General features: G+C 37.3%; 1 protein-coding gene across 1 annotated transcript in view; it reads right to left on the bottom strand.

Annotated features, from left to right (window-relative positions):
* The window catches only part of eys (eyes shut homolog), a gene marked incomplete at both ends in the record, with an annotated part of 188,641 nt that overhangs the window by 135,364 nt on the left and 28,253 nt on the right, over positions 1-25,024 (bottom strand). Inside the window, 10 exons of the mRNA XM_079248768.1 lie at positions 1,249-1,362; positions 9,011-9,124; positions 9,225-9,347; positions 10,555-10,788; positions 11,985-12,107; positions 16,321-16,434; positions 17,965-18,087; positions 22,891-22,995; positions 23,899-24,152; positions 24,307-24,470. Of these exons, the coding sequence (XP_079104894.1) occupies positions 1,249-1,362; positions 9,011-9,124; positions 9,225-9,347; positions 10,555-10,788; positions 11,985-12,107; positions 16,321-16,434; positions 17,965-18,087; positions 22,891-22,995; positions 23,899-24,152; positions 24,307-24,470 (1,468 nt within the window). The remainder of the gene's footprint in view (positions 1-1,248; positions 1,363-9,010; positions 9,125-9,224; positions 9,348-10,554; positions 10,789-11,984; positions 12,108-16,320; positions 16,435-17,964; positions 18,088-22,890; positions 22,996-23,898; positions 24,153-24,306; positions 24,471-25,024) is intronic.

Here is a 25,024-nt window from a genome sequence, read left to right as displayed (position 1 = left end):
TTATTCCAAAAAAGTATGAAATGTAATGTTTAAAAAACATTACATTACATAAATAAATAAATAAACTTAATGTTTATTTATTTATGAAAATATTTTATTGCTATTGAAAACTGTATTATTACTCAAAGCTTAGCAAATATAATATTATCAGTTATAATTTTTGTCATTGATAACAAATGCATAGAAATGTCCATAGATTTGATTGATGTATTCACTCATTCCAAATTTAATGCCATTATGGGTTTAAATAAAAATGACACGGACAATAGGTCAGAAAAGCTGTGCAAAAAATATTAATGTAATGTAATGTTTTTAATTATTGTTAATCATAAAGATTGGTTTGACTTGGTTGATTAGGCATGTAGAGAGTGGTTCACTGCTCTGAAAATCTGTGAAAGGGAAAACTTCAACATTTATAAAAGACATTTTTCAACAAAAAGTTGCAGAGAATTTTGTGATTTTATCACCTATGGAGCACAGTGTAATTGCACTTTTCTAAAAAAAAAAAAAAATAAATAAGTGCAGAACAAACAAGGCTGAAAAGCTGGACTGAACGGCTGTGATCTTTCAGGCAGAACTGCATTATAAACAAACAAAAAGCCTCTACCATCTCTGAGGGCAACATTAAACAACACAAAGCCCTGATCCTCACGTATTACTAAAGCGCGAGTCTGTTGTAAAAACATCAGTGTGTTAAACAGGACTGCCGGCCTACAGTCCAGACCTGTCACATAGTGAAAACATCTCCAACCGAGCACCTAAAATCCTATACTGCATTCAGCAGGAGTGGGGAAACATTTTGCCAACAAAAACTACAGCATCTGCTCTCTACAGTTCCCAGACACTTCCAGTGTTGTTCAAAGAAGAGGTGATGCAACACGCTGGTAAACATGCTCCAGTCACAACTTCCTTGTACGATGCTGCTGCCATCCTGTTCAAAATCTATCTGAAATTTCTGGAACTGAAGCAAATAATTCTATTTTAAAGTATATTTTTTAACTTTATCTGCAAGTCACTGATTTCTCTTCTTACATTTTACAAACAACCCGTTTGGAAAAAAGATCATTAATCTGTGGTTGACATCTGCACCATGCTTTGAGGTGTTTATATGGGTGTTTTTTTCCAGAAAGTGTTTGACTTCAATTCCTCATCATATGAAGATTGACTTCAAAAAGGCTTATATTATCTGTCACCATACAGACATACTCTTCCTCTAACTTAGGATTCAAATTAGGAGCAGTCACTTACCTGTAAATCCAGGCTTGCAGACACATTCATAGCCATTAACAAAATCAACGCATGCAGCACTGTGTATGCAGGGAGAGGACACACACTCATCAATGTTGACTTCACAGTAGGTACCTGTAATAAAGTAACATTTAAAATAAAAATGAATTTAAAACATCCAAAAAGTAAACACTGACTAAAGCTAAGTTTGTTGTTGTTCGCATGTTTCCATCAGCTTGGTGAAAAGTGTTGAGTTTGGTTTCACGCCTGTGCATGGAAAATCTGAAATTTGATGTTGGATGACGAGTCGAATTCCTTGGTTGTAGTTCATAAAGACAGTTCACATCCACATCTTCCATCCTACATGTTCCCAAAATTAAGCTGACACTGCTGATTTGTTATGAATATTCAACAACTAAGAGCCTTAAACCAAGACATGAAGTTTTAAACAGGTAAACAACTTAACGTTAATCTATAATGACTGAAAAAATGTATTAAATTGCATAAAAATAAACTTCGCTGCATATTTATCAGTATCAGAACATATTGTTGCTCAATTTTAGCTTATAAAAAATTTAAAACATATAGTCAGCATAGGTCATAAACTACAGGACATAAATAATCCTTAGTGTTTGCTGCTTGTTTTACAGTGAAAACACAGAACAGATCAGCAGCAAACTAAGTTGCAAGATGTTTCTTTTTCTTTTTTGCCTTATTACTGTCTCACACATTTTGACTCTTTGCAAGTGTTGAAGAAAGTGTGAAATGCCAGCGTGATAATGGGTCTCTGAATTACAGCAACATTCTGTGTAATTAGAGTGCACTGTTTGCGCTGCTCTTATAACACAATAAATGGCAGAGCGGGTTTTATAACCTCACCGCCTCCTATGTGAATGTGGCCTGAAAGATTGCATAAGATACATGTTGACATACTGTGACCTCTTGTTGCCTATTTTGGCTGTCAGAAAGAAAAAAAAAACATCTCTCAACAACACTATGAGACAATACAGAGACGACTGTAATTCCTTTATTAATAAATAGATTTTTCTTAGATTCTTGTAAGCAAACACCAGCTGAAAAAAAAAAATCTGTTCTGCTTACGTGCATATCCAACAATTACTTTTAATTAGAATGAACTTTTTTTTTTTAAAATACATAATTCCTAAATTAAATTTTAATGTATACTATTTGATTGTGATTGTGAAAACTGATTTGTGAAGCGCTGCCCTGACTGTTGTCCTTCCAGGAAAATCTCACAGCCAATGAGCTCATTACTTCTGTCAGTGCAGTCGTCAGGTTTCAACCAAGACTCAAAATTAAATTTTAATGTATACTATTTGCACAAAATTTGAAAGAATGATACATAAAATGCATGTCTAGAAAATACTTGTGTGTGTGGTGTTGTTATCAGGGGAGTTTTGTGTGTGTGTGTCGTTTCTTTGGTGAGATGTGAGGTTTGAATTTTTTAGGGCCATTCGACAAACACTGAATGGCAAATCAGATATCGAGGTCCGATACCAGACAACAAGAGAACTTGTAGAACAAGTCAACATGTTTACAAACAAAAGGGAAAAAATGCGTAAGGAAATGCAAATCAGCTGCAAAACAGTTGTGTCACCATTTTCCAGGATGTGTGACATGATCAGACAGATTAAGGAAGACATACCCACCTGCTGTAAAGTGATTCTTGACGTAAAATACTGCAAAGCACCTTATCGTGGCGTAAACAATAGACTCATATTAAACACTAGACATTTTCTGTTGTTCAAAGGATATATATCGTCACATCGCCCAGCCCTAATGTAGAGTGTGGTAAAGTAAATTAGATCTGCTTTTGTTTTTTGTTTTTTGTTTTAAGAAAAATGGGGAAGGTTTAATGTTGGCAAGGGCAAGCTGCTAAGATAAATAGTTAGCTGTCTTTGACTACTCAAGTTACTGGGAGTTACTTGTATCCCGATGTAACATTAATAAAAAGAGGACAGCTGGAAGCACTTGGTAAAAAGCAAAAAGATGAGCCTGGGTGGATTTTTCTGGTGAAAGTCTTGTAGTGACCCCCTGCCGATCACATAAGCCCCATTTGACTTCCAAACCTTGAAAGTTCAAAAGAAACATGTCATTAAGTGTACACATAACCCACATTTGATAACACTAAAAATCTGTCTTAAGAACGGTTTGTTATTCAAAATTTAGTTTGAAGATAGATAGAAAATTAACTTCCAGTCATTGGTATAGGTTTCTGGAATATTGTTTCCTCGTCCCACTTGTTTTAAAAAGTCGTGCTGAAGCCACATAGCAGCTCTATCAAAGAAGGCAAAGTTCTCGACTGCTTGGCGTGCAAAAGCCTCAAATATGACTGAGTAATGACTTGACCCCATTTCTCACCTGACTTAAATCCTACTGAGGATAAGTTTCCATCTCAAATTTGAGATTTATAGGGAGCGAAGCAAAAACATGTCTTTGATCTTGCTCTGTCGTTTTGCTACAGTGCTTATTTAATATGTTTAAACCTGAGAGTTGGTCAAAAATAAATCTAATAAAATACAGTTGTCTTCATGGTATTTTCAATGCAATTTATTCCTATCAGAAAGACAGATCTGATATTTTTATTACTCAAATTTAAAGTTAAAGAAAAACAAAACACCTGCATTAAAGAAGAGCACTGTATCTGTTAAACGATAAACACAATCCTGAACAACATATATTTCTCCTAATAATTGTAGACGTAAGTGTGTATTCTATCTCAGCCAAATGTAACAAAGACCTGCGCTTTTATTTAGACAAACATGACTAGATCTTATGAGACTGTTTTTTTTTTTTTTTTTGTCTTTAGTGTGATCCAACCTTAAAAACCAAATCTTGGATAGATGTAAGAATTTACATAGAAGTGCACGAGGATGAACATTTCTACGTCCAATACTTGTGAGGATAATGTTCAATTTATTTAATGTTTTTTTTTTTTTTACAAAGATTACAAAGAAACATCAGTCTTCAAAAAATACATTTCAAGAATTCAAATTTATAAATTTAATGTGCTGCATGGTGGCAATAACAGGTCCGACCTTACTGTTCAAATATGCAATCTACTTTTTTTTTTTCAAGAAATTCAACATCCCTTTTATTTCTCTGAGATTTTCTAACTCTGGTTAGGAGAATATGCTGCTCCAGGGATTTCTTTTTCTTCCTTCAGAACTTTTATTGAGTTTCCATAGTAACGGGTGAGTTATTTATCAATCGAATCAACTAATTAGGCTATCCAAAAGCAAGATAATCAGTACTCTACAAATCCCAAACAAGTTGAAAAAAGAAGTGAAGAGGATGCAGTGCACTAGCGAAGTAGAGAAAAAAACCCAGGAGATTCAAACCATTTCTTCCAACTGTTCCAATGAATAACACAAAATCATAATAAAACAGATGAGCTTGCTAAGAAAGTTTAAAAAAGAATACAGGGTATGCAGGATCCATCACAGTTTGCTTCTCCTAATGGGCCTGGGGTAGAAGATACCATCATCTACCTGCTTCAGAGAGCCCACTTTCCTCTGGAACAATCAGGCAGCATTTTGAGGGTCATGTTCTTTGTTTTCTCAAGTGGTTTCATTACAGTTCAGCTGCTTTGTTATGCGAAATGCTGCATAAGTTCCAGGGGGGAATTTCCCAACTACCTGGATTTATGACTACCTAACAAACAACACAGTTTGTATGACTGAAAGGTGATGTGTCTGAGATATTAGTCAGTAAGACTGGAGCACCACAAGGGGCTGTACTCTCATCATTTCTGTTCACACTGTGCACCTTACACTTCCAGTACATCTCTGAGTCCTGTCATTTGCAGAAATACTTTGATGACTCTGCTGTTGTGGGGTGTATTGGTGACAGACAAGAAGCTAGGTACAGAAAAATTGTCAGTCAATTTTTGAACTGGTGTGGGAACAATTACCTAATCTTGAATTCCTACAAAACTAAGGAGGTGATTGTTGGTTTTAGGAAGAGGTATACAAAACGCTGTCCACATTATGTAGGAAGAAGTGGCAGAGGAATAGAAGTACCAGCAAGACAACAGAATAGACTGGAAATGCAACACAGAGACCATCTACAAGACCAGACAGCAGACTCTACTCCCAATGGAAGATGACATCATTTAACGTCTCCACCAAAATGTTGGATACCTTATTTAAGTCTGTTGTGGAAAGCGCAATCCTGGCAGTCATCAGAGGGATATGGCAAGAGACTGGACAAACTAATTAGGAAGGCTGGTTCAACCGCTGGAGCAGATTGTCCAGCAAAGAATTCTGCACAAGCTGCTGAAGATAACTGATGCTTCCTCACATCCTCGACACAACACAGTGAAGTAACACGGGCTCAGTGTTAAGTCATGAATATATGGCAGCTGTATATGGATGTTTGCAAATAATTTCAGAGTTTATATTTGTAGATCAGGTTTTGTTATCCTGCAAAACAAATCTGCCCCCAAAAATAAAGTTTCTAAATGTGCAGAAAAGGATTTGCATAGATGTAAAAAAGTTTTCTGTTTGTGGAAAAAATTGAAGTTCTTTTGCAAAGATCTTTTCTAAAGATGCAGAAAACAAAACTGCGTTTGGGACTCTAAAGGTCCAGATGCAAATTTTCTCATTTTCCTGATACCTCTATCTGATTGGTTGATGACTAATCAAAGCCACCAATCAGAGAGCAGATGGCTTCTTCTTCTTCTGCGCCGTTGTTGCTCTTAAAGGACAGTAAATACGTTTTAAATACAGGTTCCGATTGTGTCTCAAGGTAAATATGATAAACAGAGTCCGACAAGAGATGCTGCAGACTCTCCCTCTCTTTTTGTAAATCACCACTTTTGTGTCCATCAGTCAGTCATTTGTGGTCGCTTAGCTTGTTTTTCGCCAGCTGGCCTCACAGCACAGTTACGGTAGTCTGATTCCAGGGTAGCTGCTGCGTCAGAAGCTCGCATCCAGCTCTGACCCTGACAGCAGCTCTTCAGGGCCAGAGGCTGAAGATTATCCTGCAGGGGAGAGCGAGAGGTGGCTGTCGAAAAACAGAATCATCTACTCTGCACTGACTGGTACATCCCAGTTCCTCTCTGGCGGGGGTCGGGGGGCCAAGAGCTTGTTTTTGTAGGAGCTGGGAAGAGCAGTGGTGAGCCTCCTAATGCAGCAGTGGTTACTCCAGAATCTAAGCACTGTTGAGACAGTAACTGATAGGCCAGCTATTTTGACTGAATCATCTTGTTTGGTCTCATTATTTTATGAACTTCCTCACATTCATCTGTGTGGAAGAACAAGAAGCCATCTGCTATCTTAATGTCCAGTTCAATTAGTCACCATCCAATCAGATAGATGTATAAAGAAAAAGACTAAATTGGGATGTGGAACTTCAGAGTCTTGCACGTAGTTTTGTGCTTTCGTCAAGGTATTTGGAAAAGAATTTTTTTTTCCACAAATGCAAATCTTTTTTTTTAAACCACGCAAATCTTTTTCTGCACAAGGTTACAAACTTGATTTTTTTGGGGGCAGATTCTTTTCGCACAATAACTAGATTTACACATATAAGATATAAAATTATTTGCAAACATCCATTTACAGATGCAACATAATTATGACTTTATTTTGAGCTCATAAAGAAGCTACAGAGTGTGTATAGTGAGCGGCTTTGTCAAGTCCAGTGCCAGACAGAAAGGTACCATAGATGATTCCTGTCAGCAGTCTTAATGCCCTCCAGAACTAGCCACTATCTTCTAATTAGTTATTATTAAATTATTATTATTTATTTTTTAAAAAGCCTTCATGAATTTCCTTACAGGAATAAATAAAGTATTTTTCATTTAATTTAATTTCCACATGTTTCTTTCATGCATTATCATATTTTTCTACAAGGCTAAGGGATCTTCTGCTTAAATCGCTATCATTCTGGATGAACTGTGTTCAACATGTTTACACACTGGAACACATCAAAATGCAACATACTATAAGCAAGAGAAGAAAATTGTCTTTCTCTATTGACTTTTTTTTTTTTTTTTTTTAATAAAACACTTAAACACGTGCAGACTGACAGTAAGTGGATGGTATATTTACATTACTTCATCACCTGGAGCTTAAGAAAACCTGACAAGTGCTAAGAAGATTAAATATCAAGTGGGACTGGAGTGAGATTGTAGCTCCGGCTTATGAAGGTAAATGAACGCTCATGTAATTCCCAAATTTCTGCTGTGTTCTGCTCTTGCCCCTTTGAATTTCCAGACATCTGATCAGAGCCAGCCTTGTTGAAAATCTAACTGATCAGACTGTTAAATGAATATTTAAGTAGATATATCTTTAAATATTAATTTGTAAACAAAAAAATGTGTTGTAGTTAATATCAAACGTAGTAACACATACTATAGGATTACTGAGATTTGTAGATGGCCCAGAATGTAATGTACCATTGCTTATGTAATTGGAAATAGGAAGTGATTTGTCTTTGACTAAACTCACAGTAAAACAGGAATTTCAAATGAGAACATGCTGAACACAAAGTTGGATTCAACGTTTCATGGTCATTTCATTGATCCTAGAAAGATACATTTATAACTTAAGTAGCAATGAATCTGTAAAATCACGAGTCAGTTCGGGCCTCAACTTTTATTTTCATTTTTTTTAAAAATCTGTCTTGAGGAGAGTTAATCACTTTGCCATGAAAGAAATGGCCATTCTCATCGGTCCAGTATGCTCCTGGTTTCATGCAGCTACAGTCATTGAAAGAGAAAGCACCGTGTCAGGAGCCAAATGAAAATGAATCACCATACCAACCAGGTCTTAAAAATGAAGAAAATGCTGCCCCAGAAGACAAATAAAAATCTCATTAGGCTGTAGTGGAACTCTAGTTATCAGCTCAGTAAATCCACTCAGATTTTCACACTCTTTCTAAGTGCCTGTTTGGGTAAAGTTAGCAGAGTTTGTATCAGATGATAAATCATATAAACTAACAGGCTAGAAAGCAACATGGCTGCTGCAGCCAAAGCAAAGAAAATTGACAAAAAGAAAACAGATGCTAATTCCGTGAATTTGTGAATGAATCCGAATAATATCACTGACACGTCATTAAATGAGGAGTAGCTTCGACAGTGGCCAATTTATTCTGTCAGATGAAGAAGCTGAAGGCGTTTCACTGAAGCATGTGAGGAAGAGTTGCTCTCATTTTGTCAGATGTTCTTTTAAATGTTTTTTTTTGTATCAAATAAAGGAATCACATAAAAGCAAATCAAACAAGTTAGTAGTTTTTTTTTTAAAATGTATGTCCAATCACTTTAATTAGTGTAGGAAACATTTCACGAGAACGGTGTGGACACATAAAACCTCAGAAGTGAAAAACTTTCTTTTTCATGACTGCAGCTAAATATTACTGTATGTACTTGCATGCAAGCTGTCCATGCAAAAATATTCTTAATTCCAGATGCTTTGAAAACTTGTACAGTATTTGACCTCCATACAAGATCTTACATTGCCAAAGCAGAATGCATTTCGCTCTGGTTTGATTCATTCACTAAACTCATCAACACTGTGATGGATGGCAGCAGGTTGGGGAAGGTTTATTCCTATCCTTTTCACACAAACTCTGCCTTTCTCAAATCAAGCAATTGATTTTATGCACACACAGAAAATTAATTTAGAATTGAGCAGATATTACTTATCAGTTTAGTAATGTTATAAATATAAACAAATTGAATTAATCACAGGTCAACTGATGAGCCTTGTTTACATTTCTCACTGAGTTGAGCAGTCACTGAAAGAAGCACATGAAATACCTGTGATCCCAGGAGGACACTGGCAGCTGAATGAGTTGAGCTCATCTATGCAGGAGCCTCCATTTCGACATGGTTGGCTGAGACATTCATTCACTTCAGTCTCACACTTATTTCCTAAGAAAGTATGAGGCGAGCACAGCATGTTGACAAATTGCTTCTTTGAATAAAATCCCAGTTACTCAAAAAGTATAACTTCAGGAGAATGTTCACTTACCAATAAATCCAGGTGCACAGTAGCAATTGTAGCCACTGAGAGTGTCTTTACAAATGCTCAGAATTCCACAAGGTTCCTTTTCACAGTCATCAATGTTTATTTCACAAAAGTGGCCTGTTAAACCTGTAGAGAGAGGGCAAGATGTTCTTTCTCATTTCAGATGACAAAGCAAAAGGCTGCTTTTAGGATGGTTTGAGCAACTGCTAGTTAAAATATCTATAAAGCATTCATCCATCAAGTGTGAATGGTTGTTTTTCTCTCTGTGTTGGCCGTGTGATGGACTGGTGACCTGTTCAGGGTGTACCCTGCCTCTCGCCCGATGTTTGCTGGGATAGGCTCCAGCTTCCAATGACCCTAAGCAGTTAAGAAACTGGATGAATAAATTAATTATTTTTGTTTTATTCAGCAAAGGTGAAACCATTTCTTTGTTCAGGGATTCCTGGTCAGGATAGCCCCATAAAACATTTTTGAATTGTGTAATTTTTTTCAATTTTCAGTACTATACTTAAAAGTTATATAAAATGGGCAAAGTGGTGAAATATTTCATATAGAAGTACTCCAATCGAATACTAAAATCTGTTAAATGCATATAAATGCAACAGAAAAAAAAACAAAAAAAAGGAAGTCAAAGAAATAAGAATCTGTGATTTTAATGAGTTCCCACCTTTTTTTTTTTTCAATTTTGATCTTTTCATGTATTCTCTTCATGTATTCTTGAACTGTAAACTAGAATAAAATGTGGAAGTTTGACTTTTACTTGAGTGAAATACCATATTTAGTGTTCTAAAATAAAATTCCCAATGTACTTTGGGAAGTCATCATTTTTATGATTATCGTAAGCATTACTGTCATTTTATTTGTAAAACAGGATATTATTCGTCAATATTTAACAAAAATCTTTTTTTTTTAATAATTTGTTTAATTTAACTAAAATTTTCTATTATGCTCCTTACAGGCGAGTACACCAATTGGCTGCGACAAAGTAGAAATATAGTAAATGCACATCATTTTCTAATTCTGAATCCAATAGTGAAGCTTAGAATATTAGACTTTTAAAATATGCTCATATCACAATTATATGAAATGTCACTGTTATTCCTTGATAGTACATTATTCCTTTGGCAAAATAAAAACAAACAGACAGCCCTGACTTACACATTACATAAAGGCTGTTACGTGTTGTTGCTTAAGGCCAAAGAGATTAGACTCCCACAGAGAAGAAAGCTGAACAAATGACAGCATCAGACTGGGAGTGTGTCTGCTATGTACATGATTTAGTTGAGGTAATGCCTCCGTTGGAAACCAGCCCCCTGCTGAAGGGTCACCGTACCTGGTAAACAGTCACATTTGAACCCTGTCGACAGATCCACACACACTGAACCATGTTGACAAAGGCCGTCAACACAGTGGTTTATTGGCGTTTCACAGTGCCTCCCTGTGTGCCCGTGATGGCACACACATCCATAAGTATTTTCGAGCTGCTCACAGAGGATAGTCCCTTCAGGGTCACACGGATTTGATACACACTGGCTCACAGACGAGGAGCAGTCCTTGCCGTGGTATCCTGCAAGAGGTAGGATCAAAGAGATGATTAATGTGCTATGTGCTCTGTCCTCATATCTTCCAGCATCTGTCAAAAATCCTGCATTTTGACACAATGCTCTTGCTGCCATATTTTTTTGGTTTGATGATTTCACTAATTCATCCCGCACGAAAATAGAGCACAAAAGCCGAGGCGGTATTTCAGCAGCAGTACACTACCAACAGAACTGGCAAAGAAAGGCATCAGTTGAGCATTTGTAGAGGTTAATGTGTTAATTGTTGTTTCCACTGTAATCAGCTACACTAATGTTTTACATGCATTAACGATAAATTCAAAAAAGGGATTGCATGAAACCAGAAGGGGACACAACAAGCACAATTATCTAGCTGCATGTTATTTTTACTGAACTTCCCATTAAATCACAGCAGACAAGACTAAAGAGACTAAGCTTAATAAATCCAATCTACTGTTTCAAAATGTTTGTGTTAATACCTGAAGGGCAAAAGCACTGAATTTCTCCAGCTACATTGTCGGAGCAGGTCGCACCGTTTCTGCAGAACTCCACCTCTGATATGCATTTAGAGACAGATACGGAGCAATTCTTACCTGAGGTAGATGAAAAAACAAAAAAATAAATAAATAAAAAAGCTGAAATCATGTTTATTAAAAATTAAGACACAAAAATACACAGAGAAAAACACCGCCAGACATCTTCATAATAACATATCCAACCGAGTGTGGCTGGAAGTGTGTTAATGGATGACACAAGGTGAAGCTGCTGTGTAACTGACTTGTTTCAGCATCTACCACACAGTCTGTGCCTTTGACTGTGACACACACACGCAGTACAAAAATATTTTTTAAGTGCTCTTGTTGCAAACAAGCATAAATGAACATACAAACATACAAAGATGGAGACAAAGGAACATGTTCTGCAGCAGTCGGTTTGACCATTTAAATTATATCATTTGAGTCTTTGTGCTTAGTAAGTAACAAAACACCTTCCAAATTCAGTTTAGCCACATTTTTATTCTATTATATAACTATTTTCTTCCAGATTAAATATAATTGCTTTATTCTAAATGAGCTTAAGTCATTCTGCAATTGGTGAATGAGATCTTACATAAGACTAAGGGGACTATTCAATGTTAATCACTGCTTAAAAGTAATCAATCAATGCCACAGTGATTAATTACTGCTAGGAAAAAAAAACTCACCAGTAAAACCCAATGGACAGACGCATTCATAGTCTGCAACCCGGTCAATACATGTGGAATTATTGGCACAGTATCCATGGACACATTCATCATAGTTGATTTCACAGTTGAAACCCCCAAAGCCTGAAAAAAATATATAGAGAGAGAGATGTTGTCGAAATGTCAGTAAACACAAGACGTGAAAAGATACTAATTAGAATCAAATCACAGCCAATAGCTGAAAAAAACCAACATGACTTTTCCCTTCAGATGCATCACAAATAAATATGTAAATACTGTGGTGAAGAAATAAAAGTGATTATTTCTCATACTGTGTACTTGATTTTTTTGTCCGTTTTTTTCCCCACAGTGACTAATATTGAGCTTAATCCTTTTTTATTTTCTTTTTTTTTTTTTTTATAAAAGGTTAAAGTCATCAAGCAAATGCAAGTGATGAAATTTCTGTCATTTTACCTACTCATAAATATATTCCACTGCATGGTCACGCTACAAAATGACATCATTAGCACTGTCACACACCGCAGCTACAGGAGACCCATGACTAATGCTTAGCTATCAGCACCATCGGTGCAGGTCAAATTCTCATCATTTCTCAAACTGACCATGGAACCAATTTCCATCTCTCTCCAAGTCATAAAATTTGACAATTATCCTGACTTCATTAAAAATGCATAACAGACTTCACCTGCAATCAAGCTTTAGCCAGAGGTATGTCTACCAGCTAAGATGTCAACTAGACCAAGAAATTATCAAAAAAAAAGTTTTGATTCATTTCTTCTTGCACTAATGATGCAAGTTACAATTTTCTTATGTGATCTGTGGAATCTAAGCAAATATTTATTAAGCCTGGGGTAATAAACCACAGGCCAGAGCAAATGTGTGATTGAAAAGCCTCACAAGTAAAGATAATCATGATCATATACCTTAAAAAAAATCAGTGAAAACAAAAACATGATTATTGCATGATTAGAGCCGCCACCTTATCGTGGTGGAGGAGTTTGTATGTCCTGAATATCCTAGCAGCTATGTTGTTGGGGGCTTTATGCCCCTGGTAGGGTCACCCATGGCAAATGGGTGTCTAGGGGAGGGACCAGACTAGGTGTGGCTCAAAGACCCCTATGATGACGACAACCATTGGTGGAAATGTTCCGTTGCCCAAACACGGGTCACCGGGGCCCCCTTCCGGAGCCAGGCCTGGGGGTGGGGCATGAGAGTGAGTGTCTGGTGGCTGGGCCTTTTCCCGTGGGGCCTGGTCGGGCTCAGCCTGAAAGGGCTACATGGGCCCCACCTACCGTTGGCTCACCATCTGCAGGAGGAGCTGCAGGGGTCGGGTGCAATGTGAGCTGGGCAGCAGCAAGAGGCGGGGACCCTGGCAGTCTGATCCTCGGCTGCAGAAACTGGCTCTAGGGATGTGGAATGTCACCTCTCTGGTGGGAAAGGAGCCTGAGTTTGTGCACGAGGTTGAGCAGTTCAGGCTAGATATAGGAGGACTCACCTCAACGCTTGGCTTAGACTCTGGAACCGGTACCCTCGAGAGGGGCCAGACGTTCTTCGACTCTGGAGTTGCTCATGGTGAGAGGCGCTGAGCAGGTGTGGGCATTCTAATTAGCCTCCAGCTTGGTGCCTGTACATTGGGGTTTACTGTTGTGGACGAAAGCGTAGTTTCCCTCCACCTTCGGATGGGGGACGGATCCTGACTATTGTCTGTGCTTACGCACCAAACAGCAGTTCAGAGTAGCCACCCTTTCTGGAGTCCTTGGAGGGAGTGTTGGAGAGTGCTCCTTCTGTTTTGCTGGGGGGCTTTAATGCTCACATGGGCAATGACAGTGAGACCTGGAGGTATTGTGAGGCATGCCAGCCCATCTATGTTCCTACCCTCACCTATGGTCAAGAGCTGTGGGTCGTGACCAATAGAACAAGATATTGTATACAGGTGACCAGGATGGGCTCAGAGTAGAGCCACTGCTCCTCTGCATTGAAAGGAGCCAGTTGAGGTGGCTCAGGCATCTGGTCAGGATGCCTCTTGGACGCCTCCCTGGTGAGGTGTTCCGGGCACGTCCATCCGGTAGGAGACCCCGGGGAATACCCAGGACACGCTGGAAGGATTATCTCTCTCGGCTGGCCTGGGAACGCCTCGGGATCCACCTGCAGAGTTGGCAAATGTGGCTAGGGAGAGGGAAGTCTGCTGCGGGGCTTCCCTGCTGCGGCTGCTGCCCCCGCGACCCGACCCCAGATAAGTGGTGGAAGATGGATGGATGGATGGATTGATGGAAGTTCAATTTTAACCATTTTTTCATGTTTCATGTACATGCAACTGAGTATTTCATAAACTCAATTTTTTACTTCTTTGAGCAGGACAAAGTCAATCTGCCATACTTATTAAAGCCATTTGAACTGAATTGCTCACAAATCACAAAAATGTGATATTTTTATGCCACATTTGATGAAACGGATCATAATTATTTTTTTCTCAATTTTTACCATAAACTTGGTTTTCCTGGTACTGTTTAGTTGCTCAGTCCTTACTATTTAAATCATAAGATCCCTGAAAACAATTTAATAGGTGTTTTCAGATGTCTGTAGGGACTCATCCCGCACCAGAAGAACACCAATCTTTACTATAACTGGTAAAGCACAAACATGGAAATTTGAGAATATCATATAATAAATATATAATAAAATCAAATTTGGGAGCAATCTGGATCACCATCTGGATGCAGAAATTTTAAAAGAATGTTTATTGCTGTGTAATAGGACCATTTTCTGTATATATGCATATAAGTCCATAATAAATGGTCAGGGTGCTTGCCAAAAAAAATACAACATAATTTCTCTGCAGGATTTACAAGATATCATAGATGATTCTGAATCCTGGCAAAATTCCAGGTACTATGAGCCAGAACAGCAAAAAATGGGGGATCTTTGAAATTTTCATAATTGCAAGAGACTAATATTGTAAAAAATGAATGTAGGACATTAACATATGGTGGAAATCACACTAATTGTTTTTCTAGTTTAAACTTAACCTCAAAGGTGCAACAACTGACTTAAAATGACAACTTGATGTCAGACTACATAAGTAGAATCAATACACAAACTCAACAGAGGCTGAAATAAATTGAAAATAAAGCTGAACTTGATTTCACTAAACAGTTGGGAGATATCCATCTTGACAAACCGGTGCAAACAAACAAATAAAATTTTATTCAGTTGGGGAAAAAAAAAGTATAGCCTAGTGGAGATTGTGAAAAAAGAACTTCCAAGTGACAAGTTAATAATGCATGAGCTTCCTTGTGAATACATTATGTCACATTTTCAGTTGGCCTCCTACACACTGGCCACGGGCCATTTTTGCCTCACATTTTTATATGTAATTAATTATTTGTAAAATGAGCACTCAGCTGTAATAATCAGACACAGTGTTTATTTCCTTTTGCTTTCCACTCTGTGGGTCTCAAATACCCATCTATATTATTATTATCATCATTATTATTTCTATTTAAACATTTTGAGGATTTGAGACTTTTAGCTTTAAATCTGCTCGTCTCTGTTGAGTTGTCAGACCTGTACTTAATCAGCTCATTAAACATTCAGCTCTCCGTAAGTGTTCTACAACAAAAAAAAAAAAAAAAAAAACCAGAAAAAAAAAAGAACACTTTGCTATTTAAACATTTGCTTATTTATGTAGTCATGTTATTGGGTTCAACTCAAAGAGACTCTATAAGTTTATTGGTAATTTTATGTGTAACCACACTGCAAGGAACCTATAATACATTTTCTGGGGACAATGCCTCAGTAAAGAGGCAAACCAGACGCCGCCATTTAACTTCATACTGGTATGGAACCAGACTCCTTTTTCATTTTATCTAAGTAATTAAACTAAAATTATATAGCTGTAAATACAATTCAAATCATTCATATAAACCGCTCAAATTGTGCATATGTTCTAGACCCCACATCATGCACTGTAACCATCTAATGGACAGCTGCTTGTGCATATACAGACACACACAAAACAAATACATGTGTACATGAAAAAGAAAAATGAAAAACTCCAGAGTGGGTCATTGCCCCCAAGACTTTAATATACCTTTGCATCTTTTCATGCCAGTTTGTCCATTGATTGATCCATGTGAATTAGAAAAAATGGTCAAACTGGAGATTGGAAAAATAATTTGGGTAAAAGTGCTGCAGAAGAGCTTTTACATCATAACCTCCATTTCAATTCCAGCTTTGAAATAAGTTGATTGCTCACTTAAAAACTCACCGTGATCTGAATAAACCACATAACTGTTTCATCTCATATACTAGTGGGTATAATTGCACTGCTACTTACCATCTGAGCACAAGCACTGATAGAGCCCAATGCCATCCACACATATGCCACCATTCTGGCATGGCTTTGACCCACACTCATTGAGATTTACTTCACAAAGTGACCCTCCAAACCCTTGAGCATATAAAAAAAAAAGGAGAAAAAAAAAGACTGTTATTGGAATCCTTTACGCCTGGTTTCATTCCTCAGCCAATTAGGATCAGCATGACTTTGTTTTCACAAACAAAAGCTGGTTTTCAAAGCATGTATTGATTCAAAGAGCTTGCTGAGAACAGGCAGACTCAGTTCACTGGATCATTTAATCATGTTTAATAAGAGCCAGTCATTGCCCTTCTGATTTATTACATTAAACGGGGCAAATTCATTGATTTTCTGAAATCAAAGTCAATCTATACACAAACATGAAACAAATAACATGCATCAGCACACGTGTACATGTATTCACACATTGAGTGTTCACACATACAGGCCAGCAGAGACAAGAAACAGCAGTGTTTAAGCCTCATTATTGCTTATACCCAACAAGTTGTATCCAGGTTAACCTTCCACCCACTCAAAGTGCAGCATGAGTTTATTGGTGTGCAACATGAAAATATGAATGTTTCACACAGGCAACCAAGTTGTAAGAGATCAAGCATCTCAATGAAATATACAGTCAAAAGAGAAGGTTCTGATGGAACAAGTTACAGAACTGGAATTATGTTATAGAAAATAATGTCTTGCCCTGCAATGTGTTGAAATGACAGTTTTTAAAAGAATTAGCAGCATAAAAACAATCTGTTCTTTCAGAGTGCTACAAGCTGAAAAACATTTTCAAATCAAAAAGGTTTAGTGCAGTTGTACATAATGTCAAGTGATGGGAGATTTGAGGAAAATGTGGACGAGCATAGGTTGGCACATGTTAAAAATATGGATGCCAAGACTGCTGACCTGAAACATCTAAGCAAGACAGCAACTGCAGTTTGCCCTTGAGGAGCGATCTGGAGAGTGCAGCTCACCGCAGGTTGCTTTCATTTACATAAGAAATCACTCACAATCCTTCACTTTGACATCTGCTGAGCATAAATGCAACACGAGTAATGATGTTACAGTTATTGATTGCCTTACATGAACTTCTATGTGATAGCTATTTGTTCAAAGAGTGATGCAAGAGCTGCTGAGGAGTAGCAAAGACTGAATTATGCTTGCAGTGGGAAACTAAATGTTTTTAGTTCCGGTACCCTGATTGCATCCAGGAATGAGCTGGGTGATTGCCTGTGCACCAAGTTCAATGCCGATAAATGATGTTTTTCCAGAATTCTGTTCCGTTTTTTTTTTTTTTTTTTGTAAGCTCCGCCCACTTCTGAGTGATCTCTCAGTCACTGTTGTGATATGGCTGTCATCTTCATGGACAGAAATCCAAAGACATGTCAAATGAAATAACATTTTTTTTTTGGATCATCCAATTTGTCTATGTATATCATCACAGAACAGGAAGTTAATAAGCAGATATTAATACACGTCAAAGAAAAACTTAAACAGGGTTTTAATAGATTACAGACAAAACGCTCTTGATGCTAGATTATTACTTTCACATTAACTTCTGGTTTCAGAACAAAAAACTTACTTTTATTAAGTCAGGGAACCTGGGAAGTTTCTGCTCACCTCTTTCACATATGCAAGAAACATTCTGTCCATCCTTAGTTTCAGTGCATATTAATGTGTGTTCACTGCACAGCCCAAATGAGCAGAGGTCAATATCCACAGAACAATCTTTCCCCTTGAATCCTGAAAATAACAATGAGTTACTAAAAAAAAAAAAAAGAAAATTCAGCAAACAGTTGGGAACCAAGCCAAGAAGAGTGAATTAATAAAACAATGGCAGCACAACACATATTTATGGCTGAGTTGCTGTATCTTTTCTCATCGGATTGACAGAGTATTGATCAATATCCTTACCTGATATGCAGAATGCTAATTGAGTGAATCATCGACAGCAACTTACCACAACAGACTGATCTCTATCACTTTTATCTAGCACACAAGTTGAAGGTCTGCATGTCACTGATAGATCCCAACATCAATATGTGTTCAAAATAAAGCGCAGACAGATAGCATGACTTATTAGTCTAACGAAAACAAATTGTTTTATTTCTTTTATACTAAGAACACACAATTTAATTGCATATTATATAATTTGATAAAACACCTCGAAACTAATATTTTATATTTTGCACTAAAAGGGGAAGCTATGATTTTTCTCCTGTGCACTTGTTTGCCAAATTTGTTTTCTTATGAGCCTTTATGTTACCAACACAGTGTTTATGAAAACAATTAACATCTTTATGGACTGCTTCTCATCAGAAAAGAAAGCTAATAGCAGACTGTAAGCACATGCATGAGCCTGATTTCAACCTTTACTAAATAAATACATGAAGATACTTTGTCAATTAATTAACTGCATATAAAGATTGTGAAAAAAAGAGACAATTCATTTAATGAAGAAGAAAGTATGACTTTATGGGTTATTCAAGTCATTTCTACACCTGGCCTCTGGTGTTGGTACAAAGCCCTGAATGTGTAAATGGGATACAGAGTAGCTTGGACGAGGTCACAACTCTGTTCTAGTCAGTCTGCTAAACCATTTGCACTTATGCACGAAACAGCAGGAAGGGGGTAGGGAGGGCAGGGAGCACTGGGAGTGACTGGAACTGTAAATTTGTTATGCACAGGTAAAAATGCAAAATCCCACTGGTAAGGCTTTCCAGCAGACTTGAAAGACCCCCCCCCCCCCAACACCCCCATAAACAACTCCTCTATGAAACACTATTTAAGTAGCAAAACATTTTTCTGCAGTCTAAATATTAGTCTTTTTTCCCCATAATTATGGCATGAAGAAATATCACAGCAGTAAGTGCAAAGGACACAGTTTACATGTGTAAATTGCCAGAGGTGCTCAGACAGCCCAGTCTTAAAAAGAGCATTAATGAGATCTAGCAATAATTAATGGCATCCAAGTCTGACAAAAAATTAACTGGAGCCAAGTTTTGTTTGTTGCTTCCAGCTGTTTGTAGCCTGTTAAATACCTGCAGCGACATGGGGTTAACTACAGCAGCCAGAGCCATGTGAGTCCCCAAGGTGAGAGTGTTGCACAAAGTTACCAAGGTAGCACAACATCAATAACTTTATTCATTATTTATGGATAATTCTACTGATTGCTAAAATCAAATAATTTTGTCAATTTTGACATTCAATTTTTTCTGCTTGAGTTCCCATTTGCAGATTTGCAGCAAGTATGACTGAATTGTTTTGTGTTTCCTTTCAGCAAGAAGACACTTGGGTAGAGAGGAGGGGGAAGAGACAAGTTCCAACATCTGCCATCTTTGATTCCATTTAGGCTTTATTCCATTTTAAGTGCCAAGTCTGTACAAATGTCTAAAAACTTAAATTGCCTTAAGCAGTGGAAATATATAAATAATTGTGCATATACATAAAACCTATTGTCACTATGCTGGGTAACATTAACTCACTTGATAGCTAAGCTATAAACCTGTCATATCTTTGGTATCTGTTTTAAAAATGCATCCTAAAACTCCATTTGAATTTTAGCAGCTTGTTACAAATGTTATGTCTGTCTCCTATCACTTATTTAAAGAGGTTTCGCTTCTGCCACCATGACGGTGTGCTGGTCAGGTAGTTAAGCTTCAGGTTTTTTTAATTTCTTTAATATAAGAATGACAGGGTTTGGTAGGCATCGCAGATGAAATGTACTGAGAGAAATATAGTCTGACTTTTAACTTCAAGCAACAACCTTTCTATAAAACTGTCAAGCCTGTCTTTAAACTGCTTCATTCAAAAAGCCACACGAGTTTTAACAACTGAAGGCATTAACTTCCATACTGCTAGACTGAAGAAAACACTTTAATCAAGATGCAGTTCATATCTTTAAAGCAGATACCATTAAGTGGCAAATCAAGGTCATTGCAAGCATTCATATGCTTTCTTTTTTTTTTCTTTTTTTAAAAAAAAATCTGATTCATGTCTTGAAAATACACATAGAACAACAGTTGTATTTGATTATCTGGGACATGTCGCTGTAAGCAGACTTCTCTTTTATTGCACTGCAACCTTACTCAAGAGCAGCTTACTTTATATCATCACATCTATCTAGATGGTTAATGACCTTCCTACTACCCTTTTCCCATTATAACATGTATTACGTCGACTAGTTAATGGACAGCTATTTCCTGCAACGGGGTGTTTCAGAAGTGTTTAATAACCAATTGTGCATGCAGTTCACTCTGAGGGTAATGTTGCATGAAGGAATGTCACATTTACAGTGTCACCATCTCCAGATGGGACTGCCTTTTTCTGTTCAACAGCTACTAGTGGTTTAGTCCAACCTTGCTGCAGAGAGTTGCACATTTTTTTCTTTTTTTTTTTTTTTTTTTTTTTGCAATAAGCAAATTTATATGAAAGGAAAACTGTGAGTCAGGCTGCAAAATTTAGTCACGGTAAGTGGCAAAAATGCAAAATCCTTCGTCCTTCAGTCATGTTACTGACTCAATCGTTTCAGCACTCGAGCATTCCCCAAAAACTGAGAGTGACATCTACTAACAAGCACAACTGCCAGTCTGTTTTTGTTTTGTTGCAAATTTTAATGCAGATTTAACTTTTTTGGAGTTGTTTTTCTGTCATGAAAACAATTCGTTTTAACCAGGTGACCTTGTCAGAATTACCACAGAAAGCTTTGTTGTCCGTTTCTGGCAAAGTTTCAGTCTTAAGAATTATATCAAAAGAAAGACACGACTAAAATAAAACCACTGAATATGGACTAACTCAGTTGTAGATGCAAACAAGAGACAGTAGCTGGAACAGTGAGTCTGAACACAGTGCCGAACTAATGGTAACCTTTTTGTCGGGAGATGAACGTAAACTTGGCAGACCATGTATCTAATTGGATTTCCTGGAAGGATAAAGGAGATCAAAAACACCTGTTTATAAATCTGTCAGTGAAATTAAAACAGTAATGGAAGCTTTACTGACACATCCATGTTCTGTTTCTGTCCAAATCTAATTTGAGCAAAAGACAAAAAAAATACTAAGAGCAGATTATTTACTGTGATGTGTTTTATGTTGGTCATAATGTCATAAAAACACACCATGCAACAGCTGCCACATGCTGTTCAGGCTTACTCTAATGTACACAACTAAAAGTAGAAAGGTAGACTTTAAAATACATTACAACCCGCATAAAAGTTCCCGTGGAGTTCATTCCTTTTTCTTGCATATATTAAGAAAATCATTCTCTATATCCAATCAATTGCCCCAATGCCAAAGTGCATTTTAATGCCCTGCCAACACCTATGGTTTGTGGGTTTTATTTCTCAAATATTTGTCTGTAAATCCTGTTCTGTGGATTGTGTCTGTTTACATTTGAATGTGACATTGGACTTGTTATGCCAAGCGGTTCAGCTGCTGCACCCTGACTTTTGCAATCAAGTGGTGATTAAGTATTTTATTACCAGAGGGCATAGTAAAATCAACTGCACACAAAGGAACGAAACACCTCTCTCTATTATGGCCTGATTATGGATCCTGTCTGGAATGTGTGTAATACATAAATGTCAACCAGGTATACATTTGTAAAACAGGTTGTCATTTAATTAAAAGACAAGGTTAAAACTAAATCTAAGTGTAATAACAGGAAAGTCATGTTTGCATCCACTATTGCTGAACAAACTGCTTTTTTTCCCCGGTTTATTCACATGTCCTGGATGTACCGAGGTCCAAACGGAAGCTCAGAGGGGACAGAGCTTTTTCAGTTTCCAGTCCAAAACTGTGGAATGAGCTTCCCCTCCACGTTAGACAAGCCACCTCACTGTCCATTTTTAAAACTCATCTCAAAACCCATTTTTATTCCTTGGCCTTTAACCCAACGTAAGACAGTTTCTGGTCAGTGTGCTGTAGTATATTTTTTTATGGGTTTTACTTACTATTTATTCAGTTTGTTTTATTGTTTTAATTCCATATTCCTTGTATGACCTGTTGTTTTATTGTGTTATTTATTTGCATTTGGACGGTTTTATTCTGTTTTTATTTTGGCCGGTCGTGTACAGCACTTTGTTTAGACTGGTTGTTTTAAAGGGCTTTATAAATAAAGTTGAGTTGAGTTGTCTACTGACAATGATTTTTTCCTCAATTCCAAACAGTTTTGTTTTTTCTTAGGGTGATCAATAATCAAGATTTATTATTTCCATATTCTTTATGCTGTTGTTGACTGGCGACCTGTCCAGGATGTAGAAGTGGTTAAGAAAATGAATGGATGTATTATCTTCATGTAGTTTTTTTTTTTTTTTTTTAAATCATGTATTCATGCCCTACAGAAAAAAAAACAATTGTAAATTGCAATATGTCTTTTTTATTAAGAGGGGACATTTTTAAAAAATAAAAGAAAAAACTTCAAAGAAAAACAAACAAGACGTAGGAGAAATAAACTTTTCATGTATTCCCACAATACAAGTCACAGAAAATTAATGGCATGATATTTTTGTAAACATGCCCAATAATATGCAAGTAGATGCTACTTACCAAGAGGACAGTGACAAATGTAGTCATTTATCAGATCCATACAAGAGCCACCATTTAGACAAGGCTGCGACCAGCAATCATTTACATTCTGAGAGCAGCTCTTTCCTGCAGGATAAAGGGAGAAAAACAAATAAGCTCTATTTAATCCTAACGGAAATACAGTTTTACTGCATCCCTACAAGAGACTGTTGCAGGTCACTGTGGAAGTTGAATAATTACCAACGCAAAGCTTCTGTTGCTCCCAAATTTGAAATCCGTACTCAATAAAAATTACTTGAGGCCGCAATTCACTTCTACAAGCTCAAAAGGGGTTCAGTGATTATGTGTTCATGTTGCAGCGTGTATGCATGCGTAAATGGTGCATGCTGTTCTTCGGCTGTATCCTTGGGGCAAAATTTAGGATACGGAATTGATTAACAATTTTACTGGCAAAATTTAAAGCTCCACCAGCTCTGGCCTCTGGCAATATTTCCGACCTTTGAGTTCTCTGAGAGCCAGAGGGCACAGTTCTTCTGTCTGCACTCCAGCTAGTTACCCATCATGACCTGGCAAGAACTCCGTTAATCATGGACACTAAAGGACTCTGCATATATTTTAGAAATAAAAATTTTGTTTTAATAAATTCTAATTATAGTGATTCTGTTCATGTATTCACACCACACACCGATATGATTAACTGTGATACTTGTGAATGCTTGTAAAATTGTAATAGCCAGTGTTTTAAACACACAAAATTACGTCAGTTTAACTGCTTATTTCCAGATTTGTCAACGTTATCAATACTTTGTTTTTATGCAAGAATATACCATCATATATAGGACTTTTTAACACTATGCAGTTATACTGGCCACATTCTCAGAATAAAAAGAAACTTTTTCAAATACTGTAGTTTGGTTTCAGCAGCTTAACATTTGAACAACAGAGCCTCATCTTAATTGTAACACTTCACTGGCTGGCTGTAGTAATAACTGTAAAATGGGCTCATATTCATATCAGATGGTCTCATACCCTCAAACCCCGGGGGACAGTGGCACCGATAATCACTGATTAGGTCCACACAGGTGGCACCACTTGAGCAGGGGAAGCTGTTGCACTCATTTGCTTCCACTTCACAAAGCGGCCCCTGAAATCCGAGCATGCAGCGGCAGGTGAAGTTGTACTGCTGGTCCAGGCAAACACCATATTCAGAGCAGCCATGGCCAACACAGTAATCAATGTCTTCCTCACAGTACACCCCTGTGTATCCGCTGGGACAGAGGCAGCTGGCGACAGATTAAAGAGAATTTCTTAATAGTGCAGAGAGTAAGAAGAATTCTTTCAGCCCTAAAGGGGGAGCAGTAAATGTCACGGCTTTTACAATCATTGACATTCTAGTGCCAGAATAGCCTGAAGGCAATCACGATTTAAAACACTCACCTGTAACCATCAATCTCATCCACACAAGTAGCTCCATTTTGACACCAATGTCGAATACAATCATTGGTATTTATACTGCAGTTCTGACCAGACCAGCCATGAGTACAGATGCAGGTGTAGCTGCCGGCATTACTCAACACACATTGTCCTCCATTGGCACACAGCTGCTGAAAAAAAGAAACAAATTAGTCACATGAAATCAGAAATGCAAATGAAACAGCTTTATTTCGCATGGTAATGTCTTAAATTGGACCGAATTCATTCTGGTCAGAAATATAACTATTTTTCCAAAGTAATCACTAATCTTTCCTTGCTCCTGGCTGTCTGAAAATGAGCTTCATTACGGGCACATGACACACTCATGAATACTGATTCATGCTTTATATTCCATGTAGCATCTACATCATGTCTTACAAGACAAGATCAATGGTCATTGAGAGCTAAACCTCCAAAGAGCTCTTTGTTACAAAAGATTTCCCTGATAGCTGGTGTGTTTAGAAAAGAAGGAGACAAAGAGACTTTGTGGGGCAGTGTTTAATACAAGCATCATGGCATTACTCCACTAGAACAAGCCTCATTTCACAGTAAGAGATGTTCTCCATCTGCAGTTGTAATTCCCATCTGTAATTTCCTATGTTCCATTTATGTGTTTTTTGGTTTGTTTGTATGTTTGCATAAAGGTAAAAAAAAAAAAAAAAGGTCATTTCAAGATCTCGCA

The sequence above is a fragment of the Telmatherina bonti genome, assembly GCF_933228915.1.
Source record: "Telmatherina bonti genome assembly, chromosome: 11".
NCBI lineage: Eukaryota > Metazoa > Chordata > Actinopteri > Atheriniformes > Telmatherinidae > Telmatherina > Telmatherina bonti.
This window is presented reverse-complemented; position numbering and strand designations above follow the sequence as displayed.